The 20,810-nt window shown below is 35.7% G+C and overlaps 1 protein-coding gene across 1 annotated transcript in view; it reads right to left on the bottom strand.

Moving 5' to 3' along the window:
• Positions 1 to 240: 240 nt before the first annotated feature.
• The window catches only part of LOC100385865 (heterogeneous nuclear ribonucleoprotein A1-like), a 107,498-nt gene continuing 86,928 nt past the window's right edge, over positions 241 to 20,810 (bottom strand). The window contains exon 2 of the mRNA XM_078346880.1: positions 241 to 1,209. Within this exon, the coding sequence (XP_078203006.1) occupies positions 587 to 1,209 (623 nt within the window). The 3' untranslated portion in view covers positions 241 to 586. The remainder of the gene's footprint in view (positions 1,210 to 20,810) is intronic.

Below are 20,810 nucleotides of genomic sequence, written 5' to 3'. Positions count from 1 at the left end.
TAAAAAAACCTAGAGCAGAACACAAAGGAGTTTATGGATAGCATATAAAACTCAGAATATAGGACAGAGTTATAGCTCAGAAGCCACTTCCTACTCCTACCAGAATAGGAAGTTAAGCAGTCAGCTACCACTTTGTAGAGCATAGTAGAGGGAAAAACAATTTTCTGGCTGATACAGCAGGAAATTGGGAATTAAGTATTATTTTAAAGTAAGTGATCAAGTCTTTTTTTTTTTAAAGACATTTAATCAGCGTCACAATCAGACTATTACATTTAGCAATCAACAGCATGGGTGCAAAAAAAAAAAAAAAAGAAAAGAAAAAGAAAAAATCTACATTAAAACCCTTTGTTGGAATGCTTTACACTTTCCACAGAACAGAAACTAAAATAACCTGTTATACAATTAGTCACAAATACAGTCCTCGAGTTTTTTGCCCATACACATGAGTATTTGTCTAAATCATGTCTTCTTTGTAGCAGCTAGGCCCTGCCACCACTGTGCTTGGCTGAGTTCACAAATCTGTTGTAACCTGTATCTTCCCTGTCACTTCTCTGGCTCTCCTCTCCTGCTAAGCTTTGTTTCCTAATTAAAATCTTCTGCCACTGCCATAGCTACTGCTGCTACTGGAACTGCCATAGCCACCTTGGTTTCGTGGTTTGGCAAAGTATTGGCTGCCACCACCATAGGGGCCAGAGCTTCTGCCTCCAAAGTTTCCTCTCTTCATGGGTCCAAAATTTGAAGACTGATTGTTGTAACTGCCAAAATCATTGTAGCTTCCACCACCTCCAAAATTGCCTCCATCATTACCAAATCCATTATAGCCATCCCCACTGCCACCATATCCACCACCACCCCGGCTGCCACCAAAGCCGCCACGACCACTGAAGTTTCCTCCATGACCGAAGTTGTCATTCCCACTGAAGCCACCTCCACGACCACCACCAAAGTTTCCAGAACCACTTCGACCTCTTTGGCTGGATGAAGCACTCACCATCTCTTGCTTTGACAGGGCTTTCCTAACTTCACCGTTGTGGCCATTCACAATATGGTATTTCTGAATGACAGTCTTATCCACAGAGTCATGGTCGTCAAAGGTTACAAAGGCAAAGCCCTTTTTCTTGCCACTGCCTCTGTCCATCATGATTTCAATCACTTCAATTTTTCCATATTGTTCAAAATAATCTCTTAGGTGATGTTCTTCAGTGTCTTCTTCAATGCCACCAATGAATTTTTTTTCACAGTTAAGTGGGCACCTGGACTTTGAGAATCTTCTCTTGAGACCGCTCTCTTTGGTTCCACAACTCTTCCATCCACTTTGTGTGGCCTTGCATTCATGGCTGCATCCACCTCCTCCACAGTTGCATACGTGACAAACCCAAAGCCCCTGGAGTGCTTGGTGTTTGGATCTCTCATTACCACACAATCTGTGAGCATTCCCCATTGCTCAAAATGGCTCCTCAGGCTCTCATCGGTTGTTTCAAAGCTCAACCCTCCAATGAAGAGCTTCCTCAGCTGTTCCGGCTCTTTAGGAGACTCTGACTTAGACATGATCGCAGGAAGAGAGACTTTAACGATGCTGCTTCGGCAGCTGCCTGTGATCAAGTCTTTTCTTCAAACAGAAATAATTCCTTGGCATAAAAAATTACTTACCTGTGTTGTTCAGGACTGCAATACTTCAAAAAGAATAGCAGAACTCTAATATTCACGAAGATAAATGCAGAATACCGACAATAACTATAACATCCTGTAACACTAACCCAAGGTAAGGATATTCACTGTCGCAAACTAACTGATGTTTATGTTAAAATGTACAATATGGGATCAATTTATTTTTGGTAGTAGTTTTCAAATTGTAGATTGCCTCTCATTGGAGGGTTATGAAATTAATTTAATGGGCCACAAAACATTTAAAAAGTGAAATTGACTAGACTAGAATAATACGCAATAGAAATTTTGGTATGAACTGCATGTGGTAAGACTAAATATTGCTTTATAATTTTTTAAATCTATCTATCATCTATCTATCCACTCTCCCGGGGTTCATGTGCGGGTCCAGAGTGAATAATGCAAGACATTACAATGGTGATGACACCTTGGCTGATTATTAATGAAGGAGTAGAAGCTTTTAAGAGAGAAAGAAGTAGAAAATATGCTTGGCATTCCAGGCAAAAGGAGTAGCATTTGCAAAGACGAAAATAACTCTTGCCAATATTACTCTAGCAATGATAATATTATATGTAGGAAGTCTATGAAAATAATTATTGGTAATATCTTTACTGAGATAAAATTAACACATGAGACAATTCACTTGCTTAAAGTATTCAATCCAGTGGTTTTTAGTATATTCAGGGTTGTCTAACAATCACTACAACCAGTTCTAGAATGTTTTTATTGGTCTTAAAAGAAACTCGACACCCACCTATGAGTAAGAACATGCAGTATTTCATTTTCTGTTCTCATGTCAGTTTGCTGAGAATGATGGTGGGGAGTTGGGGAGAGATAGCACGGGGAGAAATGTGAGATATAGGTGAAGGGGAGGAAGGCAGCCTGCCACATGTGTACCTATGCAACTATCTTGCATGTTCTTCACATGTACCCCAAAACCTAAAGTGCAATAAAAACTTTTTTTTTTAAATAAAAAAAAAGAAACTCGAGACTATGTAGCAGTCACCACCCCACATTTTTGCCATTCTCTGCACCCTGCCTCAGCCCTAGGCAACCTCCAGTCTATATTCTGTCTCTACAGATTTGTTGGTTTTGAACATTTTGTGTAAATGGATTGTGTGATTACATTAGCTGATTTTCAGGTGTGAAATTTACCTTGGATTTCTGAAATTAATTCCACTTCATAATGATGTACAATGATTTTTATAGGTTGCTGAATTCTTCCCCCCCTCCAAGTTTTATTAAGGAATAATTGACAAATTATGTGTATCACATGGTGTTTTGATGTATGCATCTATCATAAAATAATTAAATGAAGCTAAGTAACACATCCATCATCTCACATATATATATATGTATGTGTGTGTGTGTGTGTAGAAAACATTGAAGATCCACTTTCTTAGCATTTTTCAAGTATACATTATTAACTATAGTTACCATGCTGTATAATATATCTCCAGAAATTATTCATTCCAACTGAAACTTAGTGCCTTTTGACCAACTCCTCCCACAAACCCTAGCAACCATCATTCTACTCTCTGTTTCTATGAGTTCAACTTTTTAAGATTCCTCATATACGTGAGATCATGCAGTATTTTTCAGTGTTGGTTTTATTTCACTTAGCAGGATGTTCACGTCATTGCTAATGACAGAATTTTCTTCTTTTTAAGTCTGATAGTATGCCATTGTATAAATAGCTAGAATTGCATTTTCTTTATCCATTTATTTGTTGATAGACACTTAGGTTAATTCCATTCCTTGGCTATTGTGAATAGTGCTGTAATGAGCATGTGAGTGCAGAGATCTCTTTGCCTTACTTATTTCATTTCTGTTGCTAAATTTTGTTGAGAATTTCTGCATCTATATTCATAAGAAATAATAGTCTGGCTGTCTTTCCTTGTGCTTTATTTTTATTGATCTGGTGATAACTTTGTTTTTTAAGTTGCAGGACTGCTCCCAACTTTTAATATGCTCATGGTCATTGTGAATCTTTAGGTATATTCAAGCATTTAAGTTTTTTAACAATGAAATTCTATTGTCTTGAGTATTTTGAGAGACAAATGTTCCATAGAACCTTGGGCACAGAGAAGAGAACACATTCACTGGGCTAGGTGGGGGGTGGAGGGGAAGGGAGGGGAGGGACAGTGGGGAGTGGGTGGGGAGGATGGGAAGGGATAACACCAGAAGAAATAAATGCCTGATGTAGGCAAGGGCAGGGGGGGATAGGGACAGCAAGCCAACATGGCATGTATGTACCTATGCAACAATCCAGCAGGATGCAGGATGTGCACATGTACCCCAGAGCCTAAAGTACAATTAAAAAAAAAAAAAAGAAAATGCTCTGTGAAACACTGTTATTGAGTAAAAAATGAACATGGTATGTTTGGGTCCTAGAATAGTTTAATATTTATGACTTTTATGAATTTCATGGTGAGGAGAGCATTGAAATTAAAATCATTAGAATTAGATCTTCACTGTATAATTTCTGAAGTTTGTCATTGAACTTAAGGTATATAGAAAACTGAATATATAACTTTCATTCCACAATTTGAGTTCAAGAATTTTCAGCTAATCCTTTGGTTCTCTTCATGGAATTTGGAAGCTTCTCTGTCTTTTACATGCTGCATGTGGGACAGACTCTCCACGATGTTTATCTAAACATTCTGAAGTCAGCATTGGAGAAATCAGGTAAAAACTTCAGCCATTTTATAATGTGATTTTAATAAGACTTATTTCTGTCTAAGTATGAAGTACAATCATTCAAGAAATGTTTTTGGCTCCCCAAAGGACCAGCAATTGTAGGTTTCTAGTGTTCCCCTGACCTTTTCTAGCCCTTTCCATCCCAGAACATAGGAGAAACATTTTGTACTTCCTTTGACACATTTATTTAGCATGTATGTTAACTTTTTTTCTTTCTCTGCCTGCATTTTCTCTGTGGCTTCATAGCAGGGTATACATAGCCTGATATATTGTTAGCCACCCAAATGTCCTCAAAGCATTTGTGGTGGTCATTAGGCTAACAAGCATATGTACTATGGTGTTGAGTGCTATAAAAATAATCAATGGAAAGCCACTCATCTTGTTATTTTTCTAGCTAAGACATTAACTACCTTAAGTTAAGGGCAGGCACAGTTTGTTCCTTCTGAGTTATCACAGAGCCGACAGTATTTCCTTTGCAAGCACACTGTAGGAGAGTGTGCATAAATGCAGCCTTTAGTTTGGATGCCAGATCCTTTGTCATCTCATTGGATTAGCGTGACTGTTCTTCCTGTTTGGGACTTCCAGAAGTTAGAGGTTTCACTTTAACTGCAGCAGTATTTTTTAAGTCTATAATAGCTTCATCAATATCTTGACTCTGATTTGTAAGCAGAAAGTGGGACTTTTAGGCTTTTGCTATTTCAAACATTGTTTGCTCATATTCTGGCCATAAAACATTTTGTCCACCATCTTTCTAATGGAACTTTGCAGAATGTTCTAATGGAACTTTGCAGAACATTTTATGCTCTATATCATCCTAAGAGTCTTGTATTTGCCACCTCCCCATCTCTGTGAATTTTCCAATAATAATTGTTGGCTTCACCTAGAGAGACAGGTACCCAGCTTGGGCATCAGTGTAATGCCTTTGCAAATCTACTGAGTTCCACAACTTATTAGAAAACAATCAATAAATCACAACTGTTTTCAAAAAGAAAGAAGGAAAGCAGTGGTAAGAAAAATGATGTTTTGCTCCCATTTTCTTTTGTGATTCACTTTCCTTCTCCTTCTCCTTCTCCTTCTTTTTCTTTTGAGACAGAGTCTCCCTGTGTCAGCCTGGCTGGAGTGCAGTGGCACAATCACAACTCACTGCAGTCTCGACCTCCCAGGCTCAAATGATCCTACCACCTTAGCCTACTGAGTAACTGAGACTTCAGGGGCATGCCACCAAGCTTGGCTAATTTTTGTATTTTTTGTACAGACGGGGTTTTGCCATGTTGCCGCGTCTGGTCTCAAACTCCTGGGTTCAAGTGATCCACTCACCATGGCCTCCCAAAATGCTGAGACTACAGGCTTGAGCCACCATGCTCCACTGTGACTCCTTTCTATGCTCATTAGAAGAGTCTTTATCCACCCTTACTTCACAGTTTGGCTTCATACCACAAAATTGAGGATCAATTTAAAGCGAATTTTATTTGTTTCACATCTTTAGTAAACTATGGCATTATGGAAACTCAAAAGGTATGGGTAACTGAGAGCACCACTTGAACTGCCTAATGAACCATTCAGCTTAAGGGCTTCACTGTACTCCCTCCCATAGTGAGTAATTCCTCTAGCTAAAGAATCTGCTTTTCAGTTCTCTCACCTGCAAAAAGGAAGACAAATTTTAATTTGCTTTCTAGGATTTATGCCTTTATAAATAATAAATCCATGACCTTAGGTTCTATATCAATCCAAGTAGATATTTTTCCTTTCTGAAATATATTTGAATTGATATTAAAATTTTAAGTGGAAAAAGACATTGGCCAGGTAGAAACTGCCAACGGAAATGCAAATATTTTTATTTATCAATATTGAAACCATGTTCACTTTGATGTAATAAGCTGTCTTATAGGTAAATCTATTCTCTGTTTATCTTAGTCTCCATGAGTCTGGGACCTGACTCACTGAGAAAAACATGAAGAATTACTTGGCATCTGCAAGCAGTTTGCCCAATTAGTGGAAAAGGGATAAATATATTTCTTCCTTTTGCTTCTCATCTTTGATGTAAAAAACACAGAAAAATGATGAAAGAACACATAACATATTTTCAAAATACTTGATTTCCTATTAAAATTTAGTATCATTATTATTATTTTATCTTATAATTACTAGTTAGGAAATATTAGTGTTAGGTAGCCATTCATATGCTAGAGAATTAGCTTAACACTCAAGATAACATGCTTCTTAAAACCTGTTTTATTTCTTCAATTCAGTAAATGTGAAGGGTACAAACAATTAAAATGCTCTTTTGTCATGGCCATTCCTAAAAATGAAAGAGTAAACAGGCACATTGACAACAAAGTGCACCAATAGCTTATTACAAGTCAGCTAAATCCATCAGTGTCTCCAACTGTCCTGGATACAGTTTTGAAGATTGAGATTAGAACTTGTCAATCAGTTATCACTTGGATGTGGTTGAATTTCAATAAAAAGATCCAAACTTCTTGATTTTGTAAAAATCTGGGTCCAATTTATCTCTCTGGATTATGGTGAAATAAGTAAGGAGTTGTGAATATTCTCCTTTTAAAATATTTATTAATTTACCATTGAATTGATTTGTTCAAAGACATTCAAAAGACTTGCTTTGCTTGTTCTTATGAGAATGGGACCACATTTTTACTTGCTTTAGAATTCCGAAATGAATTGAACTCCTGTTGCCTTCCCTAAGGAAATAGATGAAATATTTGGTTACTAAATCTTCCAAAAATTTCCATTAAAATGCAAATACTAGCCATTAATTTAGATGAATTCCCTTTTCCTTTAATCAAACTGTTCAATGAAATTAGGATTGGGAGCAGATGTCTTGGCTTCACCAAGATATTTCCTTTTATACTGTTTATTGTGTACTCTTCTGGTTGACCAATCACGAGTGTCACCTCATGTCTTCAAAATGTTTATCTTTATCTCTTTTTATTTGGTGTCTTCTAAATTATCATTAAAAGATTAGAAGGAAGGAAAAAATTGAGCCTACTACCCATAAGATACAGATGATATTTGTTTTCCAGGTGGCAGTGTTTGTCTTTTTATTGTATTTTCCTATGAGATAGTTTCATTCTCAGCTATTATTTTAGTTACAGTGCTACTTAACTTGTAGCTTTCTTTCTTTTTTTGCTCACCTAGTATTATGACTCCCTTAGTTACTTTATAGCCCCTTGTTTATTTGTTCAGATTTAACATTTATGAGAACTGCCCTTTTTATTATTTGAGTTTTCTAATAAAAATGCTATAGTGACTTAGTGTGAAAGTTTGAGAGATAAGTTTCTTTGGAAAACAGTTACAGTGGCACATATATACAGGGATAGACATAGACAAGTACCTTTTAAGTGCAAGGATCAGGATATTAATGCCTTTTATTTTCATATAGCATCTAGTGTAATAAAAAGACACATAGCAGAAGACTAACAAATCTTTAGTGAATTGAATTGAACATTCCTAGTAGTTTTTCTAATATGAACTGACAATGGAATTTCTGCATCTCCTGGATGTGATAGTCAGCCTCAAGATAGGTTTTGAATGCACAGAACAATTGCTGGATATTTCAATGGTTTATGACAAACAACAATGTGGTGTGTTTCAAATAATTATATGTGGTTGTCACATTCAGCACAGTCATATTTGCTCTACAGACATTTTCTAAGCATTGTATCTCAGTTCCAATGATAACCAAGATGCTATCCTTGCCTCCAAGGAGCTCACAGTCTGATGCCCTTAGCCAGCTTCAGCAGTACCTTTAGAGATGAAGATGTTGTTGCCAAAAAGGCCAAGTATTCTAGAAATAATGCATTTGAGACAGATGAGTATATCTTCCTTTTACTAGAAAATTTAAAAGCAAACCATAAGCAATGCTAAATTGATGTCCTTACCTTATTTCTCAAAGTATTGCTGATGGGGATTTTTTTCCCTTAATGTATTTATTTGCCCTGTAATTATTTGGTCAACTATTTTCTTTATTTCCTAGGTTAATATGTAGGAATAGAATCCTCACGTAACTTGAATACCTACATATTCATCCTTATTGAATATTAAACTTTTTCAAGAATAGCTATGTATCTAATATTACATTATCTTTTCTTTGCAATTTTTCTCAACTTAGGTTATTGCTGAAATATGCTATAGTGTTACAATGTTTGGCACTGTAGTTGCTATAGACTGAATATTTGTGTCCCCACTAAATTCTTATGTTGAAATTCTACCACTCAATGTCATAGTACTAGGAAGTAGAGCATTTGGGAGGTGATTTCATCATGAGATTGGAATCTTCATGAGTAGGATTATTTGCCTTATAAAAATGCTCCCTGAGAGCTCTCTTATTCCTTCCACCATGTAAGAACACAGGGAGAAAGCAACCGTCTGTGAACCAAGAAGCATGTCCTCACCAGACACCAAATTTGCCAGTGCTAGTGCCTTGATCTTGTTCTTTCTGAAAATGCTATTGAAAAATTCTGAGACAGTGAAAAAGATCTGACTTAACCAACTCCATCTTGCTTCTAATCTCCAAGCTGTCCTTGTTCATTTCTGGGTATAAGCTGAACTAACTTTGGAGGAACTTAGTTTGTAGTTAATAACAATGATGGTAACAGCCCTTTCCCAAAACAAACCTCCTTGCCCAGAGACCAGACTGCCCTTGTAGGACTAACAAATTAGGCACAAGATTAAAAATTATGATTTAAGAGTCATGCAGCTAAAGGCTACAAGATTCTGACCATTCCTACACTGCTCCTAAGATCAGTGCTTGAGATATTTGCAGACCCTGCACTTGATGGATCAGCTGTCATCACCAGATTGATAAACTGGCTCATTTGATCTGTGGCTCCCACCCAGGAACTAAGCACAAGAAGACAACTTTAATTCCCAATGATCTCATCTCTGACTCAACAAATCAGCACTTTTGACACACTGGCATTCCCCCACCCACTAAAGTGTCCTGGAAAACTCTGATTAGAGTAATAATATAACTCAGGTCTTCTGCACAGCCAGCTCTGCGTGAATTACTCTTTCTCTATTGCAATTCCCCTGTCTTGATAAATCAACGCTGTCTACACAGTAGGCCAGGTGACCCCATTGGGCAGTTATGTTTCCAGCTTTCAGAACTATAAAAAATAAATTTCTGTTGTTTATAAGTCATTCACTTTATGGTACTCTAATATAGCAACCAAACAGACTAAGAAAAATGTACAGAGATTCTGTAGAAATTGGCCTTTAGATTCTAGAAGCTGATGTTAGCATTCAGATGATAATAATAGCATTATTTTAATGAAAGGACTTGTGTCACCTTTAATAACCTGCTGGCATTTTAAAAAATCTATTTTTATTGATGCTAACATTGCACAAGACAGAAAAGGGGCATGTATTAGCACAACAAATCCATTTTACAAATGCAATGCTGGTGCTCTGAGTTTAAATAACTTGCAAATTATAATCTAAACCCAATCACATTTAAAGTACAAATATTATGTTCAAGACACTTGGTAGATGCTACACGCTTTATCATATTTAAAATTTTGAGTGGGGAGTTAAAAGTAGAATTAAAAAAATCAACATACATTATCTAATCTATAATTTACAACTCCAGATAGTATTGCATGATTTTTATCCAATTATAAGCTTAATACTTTTAAGCTTAGTATTTGGATGTTTCACTCTCTCTACATTTATCTTTATTTTTTCTTTTAAAAGGTGGGGTTTCACTCTCTACTCTGTCATGCAGGTTGGAGTACAGTGGCATGATTAAAGCTCACTGCAGCCTCAAATTCCTGGGCTCAATTGATCCTCCTGCTTCTGTCCTCTGAGTATCTGGGACTATAGTTGTGCACAGTCATCCCTGCTTAAACTTATTTTATTTTTGGTAGAAATTGGGTCTGGCCTTGTGCATTAGTCTGTTTTCATGGTTCTAATAAAGACATACTTGAGACTGGGAAGAAAAAAATGTTTCATTGGACTTATAGTTCCACGTGGTTGGGGAGACCTCAGAATTACAGCCTGAGGTGAAAGGCACTTCTTACATGGCAGTGGCAAGAGAAAATGAGGAAGAAGCAAAAGCAGAAACCCCTGATAAACTTATCAGATCTCAAGAGGCTTATTCATCATGAGACTAGCACAGGAAAGACTAGTCCCCACGATTCAATTACCTCCTCCTGGGTCCCTCCCACGACATGTTGGAATTCTGGGAGATAGAATTCAAGTTGAGATTTGGGTGGGGACACAGCCAAACCATATCACTTTGTTTCCCAGGCTGACCTCAAATACCTGCCTTCAAGCAATCCTCCTTCCTCAGCTTCCTGATGTGCTGGGATTACAGATGTGAGCCCCCATGCCCTGCCTGTTACAGTATTTTTTAAAAAGTATATCAAGCATAATTTCTAGATGCCTCAGCAGCTAAATTGGTTTGAGAACCTGTGCTTTACATCTATTCTTTCACTTAGCAAACAAATAGTCTTTGAGCGCTTGCTATTTGACAAACATTGTTTTCAGCACCATAAGTATAGGTGTTTACAAAACAAAGCTATTGTTCTTATAGAGTTTTCATCCTAATGAGTGAGGTAGCTAGAAACTGGCATACAAGCAAATGAAGTTTAAGATAGTTATATCTGTAAAAACCTACATGGAAATTTTATTGTTCATTAGCAATTAAGTATAGTAAACAATAACATTAAATGTCTATTTAATATCTTTCTTCTGTTGTTTGTAAGTACTTATAATTAATATTGTTAAACACCACTAGAGTAGTTTTAATGAAGATAACTTTACAACTTAAACAGTGTTCATTTATTGTGATGGCAAAGATTGTCAACTTGTTTGGATTGAAGGATGCAAAGTTCCTAGGTGTATCTGTGAGGGTGTTGCCAAAGGAGATTGACATTTTAGTAAGTGGACTGGGAGATACAGACCCACCCTCAATCTGGGTGGGCACCAGCTGCCAGTGTGGCTAAAATAAAACAGGCAGAAAAACATGGAAGGACTTGACTGATTGAGTCTTCTGGCCTTCATTTATCTCCTGTGCTGGATACTTCCTGCCCTCGAACATCAGACTCCAAGTTTTTCAGCTTTTGGACTCTTAAACTTACACCAGTGATTTGCGAGGGGCTGTCGGGGCCTTTGGCCACAGACTGAAGGCTGCACTGTCAGCTTCTCTGCTCTTGAGGTTTGGGGACTTAGATTGACTTCCCTGTTCCTCAGCTTACAGATGGCCTATTGTGGGACTTTACCTTGTGATTGTGTGAGTAAATACTCCGTAAACTCTCCTTCATACATACATCGATCCTATTAGTTCTCTCTCTTTAGAAAACCCTGGCCAATATATTCATTCTTTAGGGAAGGAAAAAAAAATCTTTTACCCATCTTAGATTCATTTACTGGGACCCCTTAAATTAGATTGATCTATGAGCAAGAGAAAAACATACTAATTTATTTAATGTCAGTTGCAAAGAAGTGAAGACCTGAAGAAATAATTAAACCTAAGTGTTTTTATATTGGGTTTGATGAAGAATGGAAGGTCATGCAAAAATATGATAAGACAAAGGTGTATGAGATAAGGATGGAAAACTGGGGGAAACTTAGCAAGGTATGTTCACTCAGATTCCTCTTGGCATCCCTCTGTCTTTGGACATAAGGATGTTTCTTTTGGCTATAAGAAAGGCATCTCTCACATGAGGGTCTTGTGAAGGGGGAGGTCAGAGAGCCCTTCCTGAACCTGCTGTTACTCAAATTTCTTTAGCTTAATGTATCCAACATGCCAAGGCATTATGTTTCAGGGTAGCACATTCTGATTCCTGTCAATTCAGTCACTCATTCAATATTTATAAAGTCCCTGCTGTGTGGCATTTATTGAGTCCCTGCTATGTTCTCAGCACAAGGAATATGAGAATGATGAAAACAAATAAATTCTGGCTCACGTGGATTTTAATCAGATATAACCACTTTGTTCTGGTTAATTTTCATAGCATTCTACAGATACATTAGAAAATATCTTCCTGGAATTTCAGCACTATGCAAATTATGTGAGAAAGACAATTTTATGTATGTGTATAAAATGTAACTTTTAGAATATCCTGTTTTATTTATTCCTTGAAGAAAACACTCACGTACACAGATTTGTTCTAAGATTCAATTTGTAGCATGGAATTGCTAGTTATGTACACATGCTTTTCTTTTTCTTTTTTTTTTTGTACACATGCTTTTAAACAACATTTTCCTAGTACACTACCTTAAGGATTCTTAGGTTCAATATCAACAGTGATTCAGAGATTTTATTCTCAGCTACATAGCTTCATTATATCTAATAATCTTCATTGCATGTCTCTGGTTCTTAATATATGCACTTTCTTCTATTATTACTAGTAATTTTGGGCCAATGTTAGAATTTATGTAAAAACATTTATGTATTATGTATGCATTTAACCTTTTTGATATGTTTATTAAGTTGTATATAGTACTGCTTTTACATTGCCTGTTTTCAGAAATCAGGACATGGTTTGTCATTACTATTTTTTAAATATATTTTAGATTTACTTGATTCAATAAAGCAAAAAAAGGAAGCATTCTAAATTTCTCTGGCATCTCGTAAGTTGCATTTCTAGGTCAGTTTTCTCATATTTGTCTTTAAATAATGATTATATTTGAAATCTTATGATGTAATAGTCAAATTGACCTTTTCCTTTATCTACGCCTACTATCAAATAATTTGGAACATAAATTACTTGAAGTGTGCACTAGTCTGCTTAGAATCCTATTACAAAATGCCATAGACTCAGTGACATAAAGAACAGCAATTTATTTCTCACAATTATGAAGGCTGGGAGATCCAAGATCAATGTGCTGGCAGGGTTGGTTTCATTCTAAGGCCTCTTCTCTTGGCTTGTAGGCTGCTGTTACTTCACCGTCTCACTGTGTTACTCACATGATCTCTTCTTCGTGGGTATTTCAGAGAGTCAGGGAGGGTGAGGGGAAGGGTGAAAGGGAGGAAGGAGACGGGAGAGAGAGAAAGGAAGAAAGAGAACACTCTTATGCCTCTTCTTTTTATAAGGACACCAATCTCATCAGATTAAGGCCCTACTCTTAAGACCTTATCTCCAAAACTCCATCTCCAATTGCCATCACAGTGGGGGTTAGAGCTTCAACATAGGAATTTGGGGGAGACACAAACATTCATTCCGTAATAGTGTGCAATATCAACAAAAACTTTGAATGTCATAGTCATTTTTGTAAAAATACAGATTTATTTATCAGTCTCTTTCACTTATTAAAATTGTCTGATTATGAAGTAATTGGTCTGTTTACTTTTTTACATTGAAAACATGATTATTAATTATCAACGGCTGTGAGTTAGAGGTGAGATCTGAAGAGAATCCAACTTGCAAAAATCAGGTCTATTTATTTGCTGTAAATTTTGCTGCCTTTGCCAAATCACTAGCCAGTTCTGGCTCATGGTTAACAAAGTAGAGACCTCAGAAACTCATAGGGACTTGGGACACATTTTCAGATGTTGTAACATAAATAAAACCTGCATTTTAGGTTTAAAACGTTTTTATATTAGGTAAACATTGAATTGGTTGTATGATCATTTTTTAAACATTTGGATACTGTCATTGAGATAAAATCAGTCTAGGAGGCAACTTTCCCTTATCCCTATAAATTATCAATACGCAAATATACTCTAAGTAGAATGCAGAGGAGGGTGCATAATACAAACTTGAAGGGAGAATTTAATGTATTGATGCAGGCTAAAGAATAATCTTATCTTAATTACCCTGAGAAAAGGACCTATATTTCCTTATTTCATGTCTCCCACTGTCACACAACTTCAATCTTTTTTTCAGAAAATTTATCCTAGATCTTTCACTTTGAAAGTTTGGTCCATCTTCCCTAACTTCCTGCTTTGTCCTGCATACATATTTAGTGCAAGTCTTACCTGGCAGTTATTTAAAGGTCCATGGTAGTCCTCTGCTATTGTTCATTAGAGAGCAGAGGTACCATGCTGCAGAACAGCTTGGAGGAGTTAGCTATACCTAAGCATGCAAGCCGCCAGAGGCTCCCAGAGCCATCTGGATTCATTTCCAACCAAACACACTCTCAGAGCACTTTTTGCTGGTCAGTTCTCAATTCTTCAGTTATAGTAACTAAATTCTTCCGTAAGAATCTGAATAAAGAAAGATGCAAAATAATAATAATTTACATTATCTGGTATGTCGACTTAAATTCTGAACTCATTCACTTAAGGATAATATAGATATGTGAAATATAGTCTGAGTTTATTAAGGTGAACATTTTATTTCTAACACAAGCAACTCTTTGGAACGTACTATTTTTATGAAAGTCAAAAGCTATATTTTAATAATTCGTAATTTATTTTGAGGAATCGATTATACTTAAATACACATATGAATCACCTGGGATTCTTATCTTCCTTAAATGCCAGTCGGGATTCAGTAGGTCTGGAGAGGGGCCTGGGAACCTTAATTTCTGTTGCCCGTCTAGGGACCGTTAATGTTGCTGGTCTGAAGACCACTTTCTGAGTAGCAAGGTACAATGAAATATTATTTTGCTCTAAAATAAAATCATCAACCAAACATTTTCCAAATCACTAATGGAATAAAGGAATTAAGTAATGTTTTTCTCAGAGACTTATTAGTATCCCTCTTGAGATATTGTCTTTCTTGCACTTATTTATTTATTTTTTTTTTTAATTTTTTATTGGATTATAGGTTTTGGGGTACATGAGCAGAGCATGCAAGACAGTTGCTTAGGTACACACATGGCAGTGTGCTTTGCTTTTCTTCTCCCCTTCACCCACATTTGGCATTTCTCCCCAGGCTATCCCTCCCCACCTCCCCCTCCCACTGGCCCTCCCCTTTCCCCCCCAATAGACCCCAGTGTTTAGTACTCCCCTTTCTGTGTCCATGTGTTCTCATTTTTCATCACCCACCTATGAGTGAGAATATGCGGTGTTTCATTTTCTGTTCTTGTGTCGGTTTGCTGAGGATGATGTTTTCCAGATTCATCCATGTCCCTACAAACGACACGAACTCATCATTTCTGATTGCTGCATAATATTCCATGGTGTATATGTCTTGCACTTATTAAGGCTTTAATACAAAGAGAATACAAAGGTTTCTCTTTTGTGAATGCTGGGATGAATGGGTAAGAGGAGGTTGCTATTTCATATTATTTAATTCACCTGATGAGTCCAAAGTAATTGTGATTACTATGCTAACTCACTAACTTAAAAGATGAAAGCAGCTTACTAAAGATTTCCAGGTAGTAGCTTTAATCTTAATTTCAGGTTAAATATTTGAAATTGTCTCTTTCATCTTTGTTGTCATCCTCCCTTTTTGCTTTGTTACGATATTTTTTAGAGTTATTTTTTACTCTTTCTTTGGTGTTATTTTTGGGGAGAGTAATTATTTTGCGATTATTCTAGGACTTCAATAATGTGGAGAAGAATCTCCAGCAAAGGACAGAACTGGGAGGTGGGGGAGAATGTCCAGCCCCTCTCCTGTCTGTCCGCTCTCTTAATAAACTTTCGTGTCCCCTCTTGGTATTGCATACCATGTCCATCTGTAAGATTCAGGGACTTTGTGGTGCTTATCTTCACCATGCAAAAAATGTAGCATCTGGATCTGTTTTGTCTAAGATGTTCTGTCAAGCATAATTGTGCCTGCAATTACATTAATAAGTCACTTCTTTGGCAGAAGAGAAGGAAGACCAAATTTGACTCTAGGTACAAGCCAAGTTTTCCAATCTAACTCAATCCCTATTTGTTTCCTGTGTTTACTATCAAACGGTTACATTAGTGGTTGGGAGAAGATTGTGGTAATTTTTCTTATTTTAATGATACAAAACTCTCCCTTTTACTACATTTTCTCTCAATTCTTGCTACTCATCATATTCTATTTATCTTTTCAGCTTCTCTTAATTTGAAGGACATGAAGTTTATCTTCCATTGAAACATTTAGAATCCCTTTTAACTTACATGTTGAGGGCAGGAGAAAAACCTGGTGTTCTTGAATGAAGCTGAAAAGCAATGAAGGCAAGAATCATCCTAGTTGGGTAAATCTGGAATATAAAGGCATACAAAAGAAAAAAGATTGATTCATAGAATTACAATAATTCAATGATTTAGGAAGGGGTAGTATATATACCTGTCTCTCAAATAGAAAAAAAATCACTGACGGCTTTGTGCTTAAGTTAAAAATTAAATTTTGCCATTTACACTGGCAAAGTGCCCCAAGAGAAATAATATAGACTTCAAGGTTTCAGGGTTCAACCCAGACATACACTTAGGAAAAAAATATAATAGAAATAGTATATTACAAATTGACAAGCTGCTTAACAAATTATACACTTAAGAGCACTTCTTCCTAAATGGTCGAAAATTACCTACCCTCTTTAAGTAATCTGTTATAGAAGTTTTCCTGGAATTGTTGCTAATCCAACCTTTTAAATTTATTTGGTACCTATGTTTTCCCCCCATTCAACCATCTAAATAATATTTTTCTGGCTTCATTCCTGGACCTTCCCCATTTTCCATCATTTTGGATATTTCTTATAATGGTTTAATATATGTGCCCATTCTCTAATAATTCTGGAATTTAATTTGTCTAGATAAGGAGAAAAACTAGACCGTAGGTTCCGCAAGGTCAGCTGCATCTTCCTGTGCCCCTTATCATAACCTAGTCATAGCAGGCTGGCAATCTATTTTAGAATCTTTCTTCAGACATGTTTCTCTAAAATATTTTACATATTATGTTTTTCTTGAGATTTGCATAGATATAAACTATTTTCATCTTCTTAGATAATCAGCATTGGGTATGAGATACACATGCAAAAAAGATGCTTCTATGGTACTGTATTTAAATTAGATATAGAATTACTATATTGATAGTTATGTAGAAGATCAATAGGTGAACTACAAGGAAGTTTTATTTTGTCTGTATTCTTAGCTGTTGTTGGTATTTTAGGGTGAACAGAGAGTGACCATCACCACTAAGAAGAAACTGCATCAACTAATGGGAAAAATACCCAGCTAGCATGAAAATGACAGGATCAAATCCACACATAACAATATTAACATTAAATGTAAATGGGCTAAATGTCCCAATTAAAAGACACAGACTGTCAAGTTGGAAAAATAGTTAAGACCCAATGATGTGCTGTATTCAGGTGACCCATCTCATGTGCAAAGACACACATAGGCTCAAAATAAAGGGATGAAGAAAAATTTACCAAGCAAATGGAAAGCAAAAAGAAAGCAGAGATCACAATTCTAGTCTTCAATAAAACATATTTTAAATCAACCAAGATCAAAACAGACAAAGAAGGGCATTACATAATGGTAAAAAGATCAATGCAACAAGAAGAGCTAACTATCCTAAAGGAAATGTGGAACATGTATACTATGAAATACTATGCAGCCATAAAAAAGGATGAGTTCATAGCCTTTGCAGCGACATGGATAAAGCTGGAAACTATTATTTTCAGCAGACTGACACAAGAACAGAAAACCAAACACTTCATGTTCTCACTCATAAGTGGGTACTGAACAGTGATAACACATGGACACAGGGAGGGGAACATCACATACCAGGGTATGTCAGGGTATGGGAGGGCAGGGGATGGAAAGCAGGGGCTGGGGGGATAGAGGAGGGATAGCACTAGGAGAAATATCTAATGTAGATGATGGGGTGATGGATGCAGCAAACCACCATGGCACATGTATACCTATGTAACAAACCTGCATGTTCTGCACATGTACCCTAGAACTTAAAGAATAATTTAAAAATCCAAAAATAGAATGTATACACTTAATTATATTTAGCATATAATGAATTTTATTCTACTGGAAACTCATTTCAAAATATCTAATGAGGACAATGTCTAGTGAAACTTTATTATTTGTAAAAATTGAGTTATTCTGAGCAAAAAATTAATGGCAAAAATAAAAAAATACAAATTATGCAGATAGAATAAAATAACATACCAAATACCTTGCCCTTTGCAACTCTTCCATTTGTGTTTCTGAGTTGTATCCACTATAATAAAGTGTTAACAGTAAGTAAAGTAGTTTTCTGAGTTCTGTGAGCCATTGCGGCAAATTGTTTAACCTGACACTAGTGTTATGTTAAGAACGTGGATAAGAAAAATTAAAAAATTAGAAATGTTTAGCTTGCCCTGAATCAGGTCTGCACCATAAGACTTACATTCCATGAAGACAAACTAGTCAATAATTGATGATGGGACAATCAGCTAGATATTATCACAGAGTTTTTAAAATAATTCTAATTTTTCTTTAATAATTTCTGCTAATGTGTCTGTAATAAATGAAATAATTTCAAATAATTCCTATTTCTTAGTTTCTTGATTCATGACTGGTATTTTGATTCTTGTGCCAATGTTATATTATTTTGATTCCTGAAATTAATGCTAGTTACATTAATTATAAAAGTTGCTAATACAAGCACTTACTATACACCAGAGTTCATATAAAAATCTTTATATCTTTTATATGATTCAATGTACACAAGGAACTTTTAAGGTGTTTATTATTCTCCTTTGACAGATGAGGTGAGAGACAGTTAGAAATGTTAAGAGACTTGCAAAGTGATGGAAAGCTCATTGGTGGAGCCTGGATTCAAACCCAGGTTAACTTCTTTTGCCAGGGTATATCTATTTCCATGAAAGAAAATATCTGTCCTACTTCTGTTCCTTAAAATTTGTAATTACATATGGCCACTTTTCCACTTTAGTTCCTCATATTAATCTTAGTGTCATATCCTTCTAACAAAGCCCTTTTCTCAAGTCCCATTGTGTTGGTTAATATTCCAGTTTTGTACTTATAATGCGAGTTGTTTCGCAGGTTTACTTTTGTGATTTAATTTAAATTTAATTTTATGGCCAAGATCAAGTGCTATGAAATTATTGTCAAGATTTACCATCACAATGGTACAACCTTCATAAAATGATTTGTGAAGCACTCTATCATTTTATATGCTCTGAAAGAATTTATATGCTATGGAAACTAGGAACTTCTTCAAAATTTGAAAGAATGTATCTGTAAGTCATTTGGCCTCTGGGCATATTTTAGAAAAAAGTGTTTGACACATGGAGAGGTTTTAAGCTTCTTTGTGCATTATTATTAAGCTATTCTGGGTTTCCATTCTCTATTCAATCAATCACAAAAACATCCATTTGGAGTTTTTAAGTTCTTTAGTACAGCATTATAAATAATATTTGATTGTAATTAAAATACAAAATCTGCTGAGCTCTTATTTTAATTTGTCATTTTGCCCATTCAATTTGTTTCTCTTTTATTTATTATACCTATATTTATTTTATTTTTTCTCAAAGAAATATCTCCTGTATATCAATTCTACTCTTCTTTTAAAAATTTTTTTATTTTATCTTCTTTTTCCCAGGTACCATATTCAAGAAGGATTCAATATTTTTGATGCATTTTCTTTTTATTACTATTATACTTTAAGTTCTGAGTCATATGTGCAGAACATGCAGGTTTGTTACATAGGTATACAAGTGCCATGGTGATTTGCTGCATCCATTAACCTGTCCTTTGCATTAGGTATTCTTCTAATGCTATTCCTCCCTCTACTATTCTTTTAAAAAAAGTTTTCTAATTCACTCATTAGAATTTGCACAATTTCTGTAGGCTTATAAAACTTACTTGCACTAATATTTATTTTCAAATAATTCAAGAATTTCTGAGAGAAAAAAATGACTGTAAGTACAGTTTAGCCATGAGTCATATTGTTAGCATTTTAAAAATATTATATAATTGAAGTTTTGGCTATATATTTCATCCAATAACTATATAAGTTTAACAATTAATTGGTTGTAGCTTTATTGATTTAAATTTTGTTCTTTTTGTTTTCTGTTTTATTGCAGGTTCTTCATAGAAACTTTCTACTTTGGTGGATTTAATTAAAGTTTTTTGGGGGATAACAAGTGTATCAGTCTGTTTTCACACTACTATACAGATACTACCCAAGACTGGGTAATTTTTAAAGAAAAGAGGTTTAATTGGCTCACAGTTCCACATGTCTGGGAAGGAAGGCTTCAGGAAACTTACAATTATGTCAGAAGAGAGGCAGCCATGTCTTACATGGCAGCAGGCAAGAGAGAGAGTGTGTAGGTGGAACTGTCAAACACTTATAAAGCCATCAGATCACATGAGAACTCACTTACCATCATGAGAACAGCATAGAGGAACCACCCCAGTGTTCTAATCACCTCCCATCAGGTACCACCCTTGATACATGGAGATTATGGGGACTACTATTTGAGATGAGATTTGGTTGAGAACACAGAGTCAAACCACATGAACAAGATCAAAATTTTAAATTATTCCATGGATTTTGAATAAAATGTGTTTACTCTATTTGTATATGTATAGTATCTAG

This window comes from Callithrix jacchus, chromosome 13 (genome assembly GCF_049354715.1).
Source record: "Callithrix jacchus isolate 240 chromosome 13, calJac240_pri, whole genome shotgun sequence".
Lineage (NCBI taxonomy): Eukaryota > Metazoa > Chordata > Mammalia > Primates > Cebidae > Callithrix > Callithrix jacchus.
The sequence above is the reverse complement of the archived record's forward strand: the minus strand, read 5'-3'. Positions and strand labels throughout refer to the sequence as shown.